Source organism: Buteo buteo, chromosome 2 (genome assembly GCF_964188355.1).
Source record: "Buteo buteo chromosome 2, bButBut1.hap1.1, whole genome shotgun sequence".
Classification (NCBI taxonomy): Eukaryota; Metazoa; Chordata; class Aves; order Accipitriformes; family Accipitridae; genus Buteo; species Buteo buteo.
The window spans coordinates 16,391,460-16,406,801 of record NC_134172.1 but is presented as its reverse complement, the minus strand read 5'-3'; the positions used below and the strand labels follow the sequence as shown (position 1 = coordinate 16,406,801).

Below are 15,342 nucleotides of genomic sequence, written 5' to 3'. Positions count from 1 at the left end.
CTCCTGTCCTAAATGAGAATGGAAAATACATAGTTAAAGCTTCTTGGAAAAGTAATGCATTTCATTTTTCATAAACTCAGTAGCAGCCAATCCATCAGGGTCATAACAAGAGCTGAGTGTTTAATGAGACATGTTTTTAAATGACGGTCTGATCTGGGGTTTAACTGGGTGACATTTTCAACACTTCTCAGGGAAAAAAAATGGCTGAGGTGAAGATCCTGTCACCTTTTAAGTGGTTACAATAATAATCCAACTATTCAAGAGAAAATTTCAATCTGATTTCCCCCAGTGACAGAGTTTCACAAGTTGTAGTTATTTCAAAAGGCATAAATTAAACTCCGGGAACAGTAGCTGCAAGAGTTCTTCCAGTGAGCCTGCTATTGAATAAGAATAAAAAGAAAGAAAGAAAGAAGAAAGCTGTTTCCTGACAAAACTGCAATATAATCCAACGGGCAAGGCAGGTCAGCAAATGTACATTTCAGACAAAAATGTCTTCTCTGACTTGCACCCTGGGTTCTTCAGCCATAATGCCACTCTCAATGGCATTTGTTTGATAGCTTCAGCTTCTCTTGTCAGTGATCTTTTGCAGATAGAACAAGTTATAATTTGTACTTATAGCAACACCTCAGGTGCCTCCATGGAGATGATTGGTCCTTAGAATGAATTAACTGTACAAAGAAACAGTCCTTGCCATGAAGAGTTTATAACCCAAGGTAGGCAAAGTGAGTTATTTTTACCCTATTTTATGGTAAAGAATGTATATAGCAATGAAGTAAAAGTAAAGTATTTTCAACTTTTCTATGGATTAGTTAACTGGTGAAACATTTAAAAACATCTCTTTGAACTAGAGTTCAAATTTGGGATTAGAAGTGCTGTTATAAGATACTTCCAACTCATAATTGTGAAGCCTGAAGCCTTCTTCAGGAAGAAACCACCAGAGGCCCTTCATTTTGGATGAGAACAAAACCCAACCTGCAATGAACTGCTCCTATTGATCTGGGGCAGAGGAAACACGGGCCATAGGAAAAGCTGGCTGTATTTCCCAAGGCACAAAACAACCGTAGGTAAACCTGATTGCTGCTTATATTTTCAGTGCGGTCCTAAAAACCTTGCTTGTTTTTACTGTACACCTTTGTGTTATGAACCAATGGTCCACAACCCCTTCTGGCCATTGGTTAGAGTGCCAGTCGCAAAAGCCAATGATGATGGGAGACTATGACCAACTAAATAATAAAAAAGAATTAAAAATAATTTTGACATTAATGCTTCTGCTCCTGCTTCCTAGGGAAGATTGTACCTCCAAGGTGGCTTCAAGGGGCACTGGTTGACCTGGTGTTCTGCTAGTGCTTGGAAGACAGTTGTCAAGAATTCACATGTAGATGGCCTGTCAGATCTAATTAACATGGAATTACATATTATTATATTTGAATAGCAATATAGTGCAAATGATCAGAAAAAGCTACCTACCATATGAGAAAGAATGAATGCCATTTTATGTGTAAAAAGTAGACAGACACATGTATCTGAGGAATCCTTGCCTCCTTTTTAATAGTAGTCTTAATAGCAACATACAATAATGAAAACAGTTTTATAAAAGACATCAGTACCGGAGTACTGACACATAGACATTAGAATTCAACAGGCATCTAGAATTATATTGAATCATTGTCCTTTGTAGTGCAGAGCTGCCGGTGATTCAATTTTTGACTGTTCATTTAAAACACGTACTGATATGCTTTGTGGGGGAGGAGAGAGGAGTATACAGTAAAACTTCACTTTGTGAGTGTCTTTTATACAGGTTATGTCACAAATTGCTTTACTTCATTACAAAGATAAGTATAATAAATAATAGCTAAACAAAAGAAAACCTAAACTGGTGAGAGGAAAAAATTCTTCCTAATATCTTTTAAAATCAAAATAAAGGTTGCAGAAAAATTTAAAAAGGTGGTTCCAAATGACAGGATATTCAGAAGTTTCTTGTACCAGAAATGATGAAAAGAGGCATAAAAATACTGAAAAAAGTGGAAGGAGGAAAGAAATATGAAAGAGAAAGGTGACTTTATGGAGTAAGCTTGAGTAAGGCTATGGAGAAGAAATACAAATTGGATCTTGAAATGAAAATGGCGTTCTGTGTAGTCGTTTGAGGATTTGTGATGTTCACTCCTTTGAGTGCTTGAACTAGGCTGAAGGGGGACATATTCTGCACATTCAAAAATAACAGAAATTGGGTCAGCCAAAGAGGAAGGAGTTATGGTAGTTCTAGTGAAAGAAGCTGCAGGCATGGATGACAAGATCATGTTGAGAAAAAAGGTGATGTTTCATCCTTTGGACATATTCTGTTATGTTTAGCTTGTCACTGCTCTTTCTTTTCCTAAAATGCAGTTGTTTGTTTATTGAAAGTCAAGACTTTAACCAAGTGAAACGATGTGTTTCATTTCATAGAACAGGGCTGTTTCTAATCCACATTCCTGCTGTGACTCATTATAGCATGCTGTCCCATCCAGCTCCACTTAAATTTAAAAGTACTACATTCCAGTATTAACATTTCAAATCCCTCAGACTCCCAAATCATGGTATTTATCTGATTCTCTTTAAAGAAAACTTGTTCTGTGGAAGAAAGTTTATTAAATGTCTTGAATTTTTGGGAAGAATTATAATTATGCCACAAGAGATTTGAATTCCAGCCCTCCCCATTCCATTAATCTTGAAAGTTAATTTCTGGTAGTGGTGAAAGCTGAGGATGGGCTCAATGCATTAGTTAGCACACTAGTTTTCTTGTCAAACTGCTAACTTCTGACAATGATGGCAAGTGCTTGTATTAGAAAACAGAAAGCCATGCAGCAGACGGCACACTGCTTTGAAAGCATATGGCATTATTTTTTTCCCTCGTTGAGCCACAGTGTAGAAGTACATGTCAAAACAACATCTATTTTAGAAAGAAAATGGTTAGATCCCATTGTTGATTTACACTCTCTTCACACTTTATGATGAAGTCAAAACTCATGGTAACAAGAGAAAGGAGCTGACTGCAAAGGCTGAATTCATTTAGTTTTAATCCCCAAAACAAATGATGAAAAGTGATGAGAAGTGAGAAAATGCAGACATATTCAGTGAGATTAAAACAGGAGAGAATGAAGTCCAATATTTACCAAATGTGCCTGGAAAAGCTACATCCATGGGCCCACTCAGCTTTTCCTTTAAGGAAACACAGGTTTGTCCAATGGATGAGTCTATATAGCAAAACAGCTTTTACATCTAATTTTCAGACTAAGGCAGATGAGATATGGAGCAGCCCACAGGATTCCCATCTGCCAAGCACCATGCCGATTTGCCTTTTGAGGGCACATTTTGGTATATGATTCCCTGATCATCCCAGTACGGCAGCACCAGTTTGTGAACAGGACTACGTGCCCACTGGTTTCCTCAAGGAACAGGGTAGGAGGACTAAAAAAGGGTTGTGCCTTTTGAGGCAAAAATGCACTTTGTGAGCAATGATAGCAAAATGAGATGGAAGACTTAACAAATGGGATTTGGGGTAAATAAGCTAAACACTCAGTGCTATTTATGTCCTGAAATGCATACATTCAAAGACAAACCAACATAGGTACATTCCCAGAAACTTTTCTGAGCCACACTCATCTTCTTTTTCTTGGCATCTAACCCAGCAATTCATTTGGCCCTTCTCTGTAAACGTCTTGCAGTTTCTGCTTGAACCTATGAACCACCTGCCCTTTCTTCCCAAGCAACCTCCAAGATGCTTCACTTGTGACAGTACAGTAGTACTTTTCACTTGGGATGGGATAACACGTCAAAAATTCCATCACTTTATTTCGGAGCCACTTGGATGAGATCGTTACAGAGAGCCTGTGAAGCTCTCAAAGCAGTCTACAGGCAGTTCAGAAATCCATCAGGTACCCCTTTGAGTTAAATAACACCATTCTCAATCTACAGCTCAGACAAAAAAGAAGCACAAGAAAAATAATTCAGTGTCTCAAATAGGTTCCTTCACTGTCAGTGGAAAAACTGCAGAGGAAACTCTACTTTTTTGGCAGTGTTGCATACTACCACTGCATGGGATTTTGCAGTAACCTAGGCGCCACAGAGGCACACCGCCCTTGTCAGAAACCAAGTCTGAACTAGCTGTTGAATAAACAAAACCTTCGCTACAGGGAGAGGCGAATGTCCTAAGGCCGGCTCCTGCCCTCAGGCATGGGACGGTTCCCACAGCATCCCTTCCAGGCTGCTGCCCTAGGAGTCCTGCTTGGCTTCATCCCAATTGTGTGCCCTTTCTAAGGTCAGAGATAGATGTGTAGAAATTTAATGCAAACTTTTTTTTTAGTGCAGAGCTTTCCTCCTTACCTTTATCTTTTTCTTGCTGGAATCCATGATCATTTTCCAATCTGATCCATTGTTGCTGTAGCCAATTTTGAATTTTTTCATGAATACTTTGTTTTCTCGGTGCTTGCCTCCTTGGACAATTATGCCCCTCACTTTTTTTTCTTCACCAAGGTCTATTTGAAGCCATTCGTTTGTATATGGATGAGTAGTTGGTGGCAGCGCCCAACCTGAACGGCTTGTTATGAGGCGAGCATTTTCTGGAATCCAGTTTCGATCAACTTGAGTAGATGCAGTAATCTGAGAGTCAGGAATGAGCCCAGACACCATACCCAGCATCCCAGAGCAAGGATAATCTACAGAGAAAAAAACCCCAAAATAAATTAAATAGTTAATCTGCACAAGCACCAAAACAGAAACAGGACACATCAGTCAATTCAACTATCATAAGCAATTACTTATTTCTTTCTTATATCCAAAATAATATATTTGGATTTGTATATAATTTTCATTTGTTCAAACTTGCACATCCTAGTTTTGGCAGGAAGTACCAAAATACCACAAGTGTTTCTGGCTTGATGGGAACCAAAAGGATCAGAAAATCCTATTCTATTCTTGTTTTCTATTCTTCTTGCTAAAGCAAAAGAGTGCAGGGTCACATCTGAATTTGTGCATATTTCCCTAGAGAAAAATTCCAAAATCAGCCAGAACCTGGTTGCAGATTACTTAATTTTGGTGACACTGGAAAGGGAAGTCTCTTATACAGTCTGTAAAATTTAATTTATTGCTATACTTGAGATTTTCTTATTGTATTTCTTTGGTCTCTCAGGCTTTTTCAAATGACACAGAAGCTAAATAGTTGCTTCTTTTATGGTCCCAGATAAATATAAGTTAGAAGTAGGAAAAGCTACTAACAAGGAATAAAGAATTCCAATATAAAATGTAACAGCAGTTCTGCTGATATTACCTTCATCTAATCTGAAAAGATTTCATAGTATGACCTGGAATTCTACAGTATAGTAATCAGTAAACTTATTTGTCTTCTCTATGGAAACCAGTCCTAAGAAACATTTTAAAGAGTGAAGAAACACCTTAAGGGGAAAAAAAATAAATCCCTAGAACTATTAAAAATCAGTGCCAATGTATTAAGTGCTATAAAATGATGCTAAATATTTTTTAGAAAAATCAGCTTTGTAAAAAATATTAAATCATTAATATTTTCTTTAATCTATAACTTGTATTTTTACATATAAAAATGCCTCCGTTATAGATATCCTAAAACTAGAAAAAAAGACTTCTAAAAAAATTCCTGCTTGTGCCTGCTTTTTTTTTTTCTTTTTTTCCCCCTAAGATAGTATTTTGATGATAATGAATGCCTTTTGCTGTTACTTCAGAAAGCATTTTGGGCAGTTATTTTGGTAGTTAACTGTGATGTAAAGGAGTTCCATTCCAATGCTGATCACTAGCGGGAACCTGACTGTATATGTCTAGTTGCTTGAATAGGCTTCAGATCTAAGTGTTTGTACCTTGCAATGCTTTTGAACCTAGTTATGTATGTTTGTTCCTTGGGCAACCTGCTGAGAACAACCTACAAATGGCAGGTGTGAAAGAGGGGGACTGGAGGGTTAGGAAGGTAAAACAAGATGAGAATTTGCATGGACCAGTAAAATAATTGCAAGAAAAGCGATTAAACCTTGATATTTTTTTCACTTCTTAAAGCTGAACACCTGAAAGATAGTGCCAGAACAACATTCAGATAGCACTGTGTGTTTGGGTGGTTGTGTTTTCTTTTCTTTTTTTTTTTTTTTTACATTTCTACATTCAGACCAGAGTGGAAATAGTGAAGATGCATTTCACTTATAAAAATAAAACCTACAGCATAGGCACAATAAATTCCCTTGGTTTTAAGATCCTTCCCAGGACCTACCTGTTATCTTGCAGCCATAAACTTCAAATCTCAGTGATACTCCATTTTCCCAAGACACAGGTCTAATTCGCACAAACCGTGTTAAAACTGGTTTGGCAAAAGGTCTGTAAACAACCTCAGTGGGATTGCTATTCCCTTGAAACACCTTTGTGTGGAAAGAAAAAGTATATATTTGTTAGGCTTTCTCTGAAATGGTGTTTATAATTCTGTGGTTTACAGATAGTTACGATACAAGGTCTAACTAGGGTTATTTTGCAGGGTGGGGATGAGACAAAAGACTTGCACGGGGAACTATTTCATTAAACTCCTAAGACAATTTTTGCACACAGATAAGCTTTCCTTGGGGAGGAAAAAATAAGATGTAAGGTGTTCAGCGCTACTAAAAAATACTTGTCACCTGCAGAGTCCCGCAACACACCATAACGCTGCAGAGCAGACCAGGAGAGCTCAGGGCCATCACGAGAGCAGGAGCTCACCTGACTGCAGCAAGAGTCTGTCCGCTCCCTGCCTGTTTTGAGGTGTTCCTAATGCCCAGATCTATATGTAGGAACGATATACACCGGTCTTTGTCACCCAAGGACTGCCGTGTCCTGGAAGAATCCCTCAATGCCCCATTAGGGCAGTTTTATTCCTCGTACACTTGTAGAATGATGCAAAAAGCTACAGAACCTCAGGCCCAAATTAAAAGTTTGGATTTCAGTTAGGCCATATAAAAATGCTATATGGAGTTAGGATAAAAACATGTATTGTTTTGCTCTCCTTGGGTTTAAGAGTTTTGCAAAGTGTACTGTGCAAACCTTGCTTTGTTAACCTTCTGTTTTTAAATCCTTGTTAACAAGTACTCAGACTTTCTTTCTCCTTGCATACTGAGATGGAAGTCTATTTAAAATCTGTATAGCAGGCTCTAAGATTTTCTCTGCGTCCCCTGAGGCTAACAGTGAAATTAGATGAACAATGAGACTTCCACAAGAAGGGACAGGATTGTGCTGTGCTTTCATGTTGAGGATCCTGCAGATGCGCTCCTTCCTAGCAGAGGCGAAACCTTGCAATGTTCTCGTCCGAAGAAGGTGATTCAGCTTCCTGCTTCTTCCTCACGTAGAGGGGACCAGTTTCCTGTTGTTTTCCATGGATACAAACCCCTGTCCTTTTACGGGAGATTCTCCCATTTCTTACATACACTGTCTACTTTCCTGTTTGTTACTTGCAATAACTGTACTAACTTGGAGTGGAGGCCAGCAGCGCACAGCTGTCAACTCATCAGGCTCAGTTACGTCTCAAGTAATTTAATATAGGAGTTTCATATCTGGCAAGAGATTTTAAATGGAGCTACATTTCTTTTCAGCAACTTTTTTCTCTGGGAGGACCTGCTGTGGTTTTCTGAAGGTCTGCATTTGACAGAGAAAATGAGTCTTTTCTCAAAAGTACACAGCTCCTTATACGTGGTTAGTGCAACACTTGTGTGAGGCTGCCTTGAGATCTGCAGCTGCCTGCTTTTGTTGTTCCTTCAGTGGCCAAGTCTCCTTAACTTTTCATTTGAATAAAGGTATCAGAGGGAGACTGCTGCGTAGTTTTTTCTTGTCCTGATCAACAGCAAAATATTGCCATTTTAGAAACTCGATTTTTTTAATAAATCCTTTAAACAAATAACACAGGTTTAGGAAGTATTCCCACTAATTAAGGACAGCATGTACAAGAGAAACATGTAAAATACACTTGTGGAGAGTGTACAAATTGAATTTGGTAATGAAAAATCAGGCATGGTCTGATTTTGAAAGAGGCATTTGTTCAGATCACAGGAACCAGAGCCAGTGTGTCCTACCAGCCACAGCGTTGGCTCCTCTTGTGACTTTGGGCAAGTCAGTTATTGTACCTTTATACATCATTATACAGTGCCCACACTGTGGCATTTGACCTTCTAAAGTTCCTTCTCTGTAAAACCAGGATAATACCTGTCAAAGAGAAGCTTTTGGGATTCATTTTTTATTGTTTTACAAAGTGCTTCAAAGAAGAAAGATGTATGTGTTAAACACTGCTACCATTTTGATTAGATAAATGTAGTGGACTTGGCAGAGCACTTACAGATGAATTAGGGACAAACGAGTAACCAAATACTTAGAGCTAGGTATGGTTACACAGACAGAGTTTAATATTACACAGCTCTTCTGGGTCTTCACAGATGGGTCACACAGAAGCTATTTTGTAAGGGAGGTACCACAAAACCTTTCCCGTTGCATCAGCCCCTGGCAGCCTCTGGCAGCCTCTGGGGATGCTGCTCCCAGGCACATCCTGAGTGAGGTGGGAAGGGAGGCACAGCCTCACTGGGACTATTCATGTGAGAGTTGGAACAGAATTGACTTCTCAGTAACGAGCTTTATGCTCATGGTAGCGGATAATGAAGATTTTTCTTACGAGTGTCTAAAGCTGTTTCATTGGGAGGTCACAGAGAGCAAATCTGCTGATAAATGGAAAGGTGATAAAAATCTATAAGGATGGAAAGATGTGCCTAATTATCTGTCTGCATGACCCCCATCACTGAGATGCTTGGAAGTCTAACAAACCACTAATGACTTGCTAGCACTCCTGCAAGACAGCGTGGCTATGAATGGGGAGCTGAAGGGCTGACACACTGCATAACCAGAGCTTCACTGCAGAGAAGGGACCTACATATTTTTTAAAAGGTTCCCCATAATGTTTTTCTCAAGGTCACATAGAAAATCTCTGGTAAACTGGGAAACAGCAGCACATTCCAGGGAAAAGACCCAAACCACTCAAATTATGGTGGGCACAAGGGACAGGGCAGCACCTTGCACCCCTTTTAGCTGCTCTAGGCTTTAGTTAAACAATTTCTGTGGCCCTTTACTACTGAGACAATAGCTATCTTTTGGATTTAGGATATTGCTAACCCTGATCAACCTGATTAAACCTGTGATACCTTATTCCTGTTTTTTTAACAACTGATAGTAACTAAACAATTCAACAGCCTATTTCTTGGCCGAAGAGTTGTAAAAGAGAAAAGACTTACAACAGGCTTGTTTCCCTCCTTCAGTGTAATCCAGTCCTCTCCATTGGAGCTGACATCTACGCGGTATGTTTTCAGGTAATATTCTTTCTTTGTTTCTTTTGAAATGGCTCCTTGGGTCCCAATTCCAGAAACAAAGCGGAGAAGGCCTAGATCTACCTGTGGTAAAGAATGAATTGGGACATGAGGACGATCAGTTTAGGGCACAACAACACTGCAGAGATGACACCCCCTCTGACCCCCTCCCCCCCCATGTTTTACAAAGATAATAAGGATTTTATATAAAGGAAATTGCAACATATTGTTGATAATAACATAGCCCTAATCTCTTTTGTAAACAGTGTCATCACAGGACATGGGAACATTTGCCTAATGAGCCAGGAGGGCTATCCACATGCCAGAGAATTACCTTTCCTCTGTGGGAGAGGAACCAGAGACCTCATCATTGTGAGTGGGGACCACCAGACTGCAGAGAAGTTACTAGAGAAGTTCCTCAAGGATCAGTCTGGGGAACAATCTTACTTAATACTTTCATTAACTACCTTGCATAGATGCTAATGAAATTCACTAAGGACACAAAGCTGCAAGGCATTGTCAATACAGAGGAGAGTCATGCAGTGAGAACTGAATGACCCTGAGGACTGCAGTATTAGAAATGGGATGAAATTTAATAGTACAATATCAAAGTAATGCACTTAGGGAATGATAACAAGAATTCTGCTAAAACCCAGGAGCACTTGCAAACAGAAGAGGAGAAAAGAATCCCATAGTGTATTAGTCACAGGATAATTATGAATCACTGTGTGACTGTGTTGGGAAAAAGGCAAATGAGTTGCTTGTACCATATGATGTATTTGAAGAAAACAGAAAGAAGCATTAGCACAAGTGTAATAATTCTGTTCCAACTGTCAAACGTAGTGAACGTTAATCATTAGAAAATAATGGCATTTTGAACTTGCTGGAGAAATGGATGCTATGGTGTGCACATAAATGTGTGTTAGAGGCCTTCTCTCTCCTTCTCTCATGAAGTTACAGTGCAACCAAATGGACAAGTGATTTAGGTTAACCTTCCCCTCCCCCAGTTAAGTTATTTGTCATCCAGATCTGTTTCCTCATCTAGTTCATCATGTGGCATCACAGAAGATGTATCGGCATAACTGGAAGGATGATGTGGGGTGCAAGAGTGTGACTACTCAAATTGGTTCTGCTGGGAAAAAACCCCCTTTGTCCCACTGCACAAGTCCAGCCACCAAATGGTTGAAACTAGGCACAAAACTTTCTCACAGCCAGGTTGGTGACCACAGCTTTGAAACACCTGCCATTTCTCTAGCCATAACAACAAACCAATTAAAATAAAATTCATCACCCTCTTTCTCTGCAGCTAGAACCTTCTCTTTGTTTCTTAAAGCAAACCATTTAATTTCAATATAAAATGACACTATTGGCAAAATATTAATCAGAGTAATTTATTCCCCTAAACTTCAGTTGTCCAGATTTTAGCAGGATAATGATAGGTTGAATTAACCCTTCTCAAGTGAATGTCCCATGAATGTCTCAGGCTTTTTCATTATTTCCAAAGTACGCAGGATGCAGAATATATGTCCCCTGTGTCCCACAGGCATCCTTTTTCCTGGATGTATGTCATATATCCAAAGGCACTGGAGCTGTTAAATCAACATGCTCTGCATTCTCTCAAAAGGCTGAAGGAAGTGCTATTGAGGACAGACTGGCTGCTGTCTCAATGCCCATGTCATGTGCAAGGCATTTTGAAGTCTTCCAACACAAGAATAGCAGCCTTGTGTGTGACAGATAGAACTAGCTTTCAGGGCAAAGCCCCTGCCCTTGCCCCAGTTTTTAAGGCTGTTAAAGTCTATATGTAACATTTTAGCCCTTGTCTTTAGGGGTGAAATACTGCAACATCTTGTTTTGTCGTGATAAAAAAATTCAGTCTTAAAAAAAAAATCCCCGCACCACCTTACAAAAACAATCAAGTGATTTAAAGTAACTGGAGAGTCTCAGATGTTAGATTGTTGCAATCTGAAAGTTAATGGGGGAATCTGGGCATCATTGCGCTGAGCAATCTCAGCTTAACTTCAAATGCTCTCCAAACTGTACTCTGCTGATTGTAAAGTGTGCTGCACTGAGTTATGTCCAATACCACATTCACTTCCAGGCTGAAGTGCACTTGAAAATCTGGAAGTCTGAGGGAGTGCAGAGCTAAGTTATTTAAATGATCTGCTTCTCTTACAATTTGAAACAGCTCTTCAGTTTTGAAATGATTAGGGTCCCAAGCCTGTACCATTCCAACTGATTTGAAATGATTCTAGTAGGGGCTTTTTAATATACAGTAAGTACTTCATTGTGAATATAGTCAAGCAATGGCCTATTACAAGAGTTCTAGGTATTTGAAGCCAAGTTAAAACTTAACATTGGGGTTTTAGGGGAAGGTTTGATTAGCTCATGCCTGAGCTAACAATTACAGCTACCAGTCACTGACCGTTCAGGCGACTCAGGCTTGTCTCATCAAAGAACTTCAGGCCCCCAGATTTTGCTTGGTTCCAAATGCTGGTATTCAGCACTCCCCCTTAACTCCTGGGGCACTGAATATCCTACAGCATCTGTCTCACTGCCCATTACTAAGTCCTAAACACACAAAGGATGTAGACATCTACCTTCATGCCTAAAACCTGGCAGAATTCAAAAGGCAGGCAGAAATTCTCCTGCCAGAAGTAAACAGCTCGCTGGGAGAGAGAGAGATTCTGAGATGACCTCTGATTTATTGCCTATAGGTAAGGAAGAGGCAACCTCATTAGCACTCCTGGCTCCAGTAACTGTGTAATACAGTACAGGAGGAGGGAGGCATCTCTTGTTGTTAGGGAGAACATCTTTTCACATAGATGTGCTCTCTCTGGATCAGAAAGTCTTTACGTGCTTCTTGAAAACTGGAACTATGTCAACAGCAGTCGTCTCCTGGAGTGTCTGGAGGCTGATGGCTCGAGTGTTCAGCTGCGTGCCACAGCTTTAAACCCCTTGCAAAAGCAAGCTGTAACCCCAGACCTGCCACATGCCAGGGGATGTTTGCTCATAGGCGGATAGAGGAAAAAAGAATAACCTTTCTTCATCAGTGTTTTGTGAGAAAGGAGCAGTGCAAACAAGAAAGGTGGGGCTAAGCAGCAGAGAAGCGGAAGGGCTGGAATTTTTAGTACTAACTCTGTGTCAGTGCAGAGGTCCGGGAGAGAGAGCGCTTAAGACATTTTCCTCCCTTTTGACAGTTCTCTGCAGCGGCCTCTGGAGAGGAACCGCTCCTCTCCAGGTGCATGCAAACAGAATTGCAACACTGAGCACCCCTCTGTGGTGCCAAAGTATGTTTGTAAATCAAGCTCTAAATGTACCAATCTTCTTCTCTAAGAAAGGTGGTAGAAATAAATTATGTAGAAGACTACCTTGGCAACTGCATGACACATCTTAAGGGCCTGTTAAGCTCACCTTCATTAATCACTTTGTGATGTATTTTGTTTTCTTTCCACTGTCTTTTGAATCTTTACTTTCTGTAAAATGCAGAATTGTGCATAAAATACACATTCTAAATGTCACAGGGACTGCTCAGAGTTGAAGTTCAAGCATATCAACTGCTATTAACAACTGGAACCTGAAGGTACCAAAACGTAGCTGTGGTAAGACACAGCTCTTCTGTACCATGTTATCCAGAGGAATCATTGCAGAGGGCAGTAGCTCTAGTACAGCTGTGTCACCAGGTAGGAAATTCTTATGCTTTTTGGAGGCTTATGCTTATGGAGTCCAACTGCCTGTGTAATTTCCAGTGAACCTAGTATGTCCTCTCCACAGAGGTCTCCAAGTGTTAGCATGACCAGAGGTAACCCATTTTCCTCAGATCCAGTCTCCTCCAGCTGAGATAGTAATACAAATCTTTGACAACTAGCTTTTTGTTTTGGTCTTCTTGTCCTTTTTTGTTTCAAGAACTTGTGTTTCACGTTAAAATGAACTGTGGAGGGAGGTGGTGATGAAATACAGTACTTTTGACTACGAACATCAAATGCATTTCCCTGCAATTATTTGACATTTAACTTTCTGCACATACGATAAACAAACATCTGGTATTTATTTTGGAGGATGCAAGCGATTCTGTAAGTTATTGCATACTGTAAGGCTGTGATCTGAGATAGGCAGCTGTCTCCAAACCTGAAATCTTGACATTTCATTTCTGTGGCCAGAGTTTCAGCTTTGACTAACCGCAGTATGTTGCTAGTTCTTTTTTCAAATTTTGTTCACTTTCATTCAGATTAAAAAGCATCTTTCTCTTGGAAAATGATGCCTTAGGGCCTTATCCAAAAACACAGCCTTTGATAATTGCCTGTGCTGCAATGTGACTGACTTTATTCGTAAGTACAAGACTGGGAGCAGACTTGCCTATAGGAATGGGCCCCTAACTTACAAGAAATGAGGAACATCCCAAGTGTGTATTTTTTTCCAGGAGGGAAATGTTCATGTAAAAAAAGCCCTAGTTGTTCCTACTTCTAAAATCAGTTTCTTTCCTGTGAGAGCATATTGCAAGACACTAGCTGTTTCTACATATGAATTACTTCCTCTCTATTTATTCTGCAATATCTTTTAGCATCCAGGAAAAATACTTTTATTGCTGTCTTACCATCTCCAAAAAATGTGGGTGGGTGACACGTTTTTAAGACATAGATATGCAAGGGGTGGCATTTTATTAGAGACCAGTTAAGGAGAAGGAAAAAGAATAACATTTAGCTCTGCGCAATGTATCATGTAGCAAATCTTAGCAAACTACTGGATAAAGAACAACACACAACATACACGACTTGAAATAAATATTGCTGCTTCCTGTCATCATACATAACCATGTCATAGTATGGAAGACCTTATTTTCAGAATGAAAATCTGCCTTGCTAAATAAAATACAGTCATTGAGGGAGCTGTAGCAAGGGAGCGATTTTACCAGCTTTTAACACTCCTACTGTAGGTCTGTTCAACAGCCTGAGAAAATAAAGGACAAAGTGCTGGAGTTTGATTAACAACAGGAAGCTTTTTGTTGTGGGCATCTCTTGTGGCTTGAAAAGCTGTATAATCCATCACTTGACACACCATACCAAAGTAAATATTTTTAGAGAACTGTGTCATTTCCCTAGATAGCATACAGTGCTCTGAGTCGGATTAACTGTTGTGATGCTTCACTGTTCTTCTGTCAAATATTTAATTAAGCAAGAGTTGATCTTTTTTATTAAGTGTTGCTGTTGATTTGATCAATCATGCTCTCCCATGTTGTATACACAACTATCACTTAATTCCTTTATTTATTAAGCTTTAAGTAAAGATTATAATGCTAAGTAAAAATGGCACAGGTTCTAGTAGAAATTCTGAAAATATTCTAATTAACTTGATTGGAAAATTACTTCCGAAAGTCTTCATCCTTGAAATGACCACAACTCCCTGATTAATGACAGGGTGCAAATATTCATCCGGGGTTGAAGTGAAAATAATTAAGGCTGCAAACCACCTCAGATCTTTGTGCAAAATTCTCAGTGATATTTCTGGCAGCTCCATAAAGGAAGTGGGGAGAAAATTTTGCTGTTAGTAAGATCTCTCCTGAATCACTGAAGTCTTTCTCATTGACCTTGACAGCAACATCCTAAAAGCCCCAGAACAGAAAGCAGCTAATCACATGCTCAGCTTCTAGTCTGTGCCTAACAACTGTCCTCAGTCAGTATAGTTTACTGAACTGATGCTTATGTGACTTGGCAAAAATGGGGAGGCATGAAATAGAAGATGAGCAAACATTCATGTCAGAGAAATAGGAATGCTTGACAGCAAAAAGGAACTGAACTTTCTCTAGCAGTTGAAATATTCCTCACAACCTTCACCTTCTTCCCAAATCCTTTTCTGCAGCAGAAAAAAACGTAAGTGTAAAGATTCCCCCAATTGAAAACAAAGAACAGACTCAAAGGATGTTATCACATTGAGATACTGATGCTGGGGTTGTAGTATTGAGTACAGTAATTTTTTTTAGAAGCGGATCAGC

At 39.5% G+C, this 15,342-nt stretch overlaps 1 protein-coding gene across 2 annotated transcripts in view; it reads right to left on the bottom strand.

Annotated features, from left to right (window-relative positions):
• The window catches only part of NRP1 (neuropilin 1), a 115,616-nt gene that overhangs the window by 25,112 nt on the left and 75,162 nt on the right, over positions 1-15,342 (bottom strand). For both annotated transcript variants that reach the window (XM_075046197.1, XM_075046205.1), the window contains exons 8-10: positions 9,285-9,440; positions 6,263-6,407; positions 4,360-4,691 (exon numbers count right to left, since the gene is read on the bottom strand). In XM_075046197.1, coding sequence (XP_074902298.1) covers positions 4,360-4,691; positions 6,263-6,407; positions 9,285-9,440 — 633 coding nt within the window. The remainder of the gene's footprint in view (positions 1-4,359; positions 4,692-6,262; positions 6,408-9,284; positions 9,441-15,342) is intronic.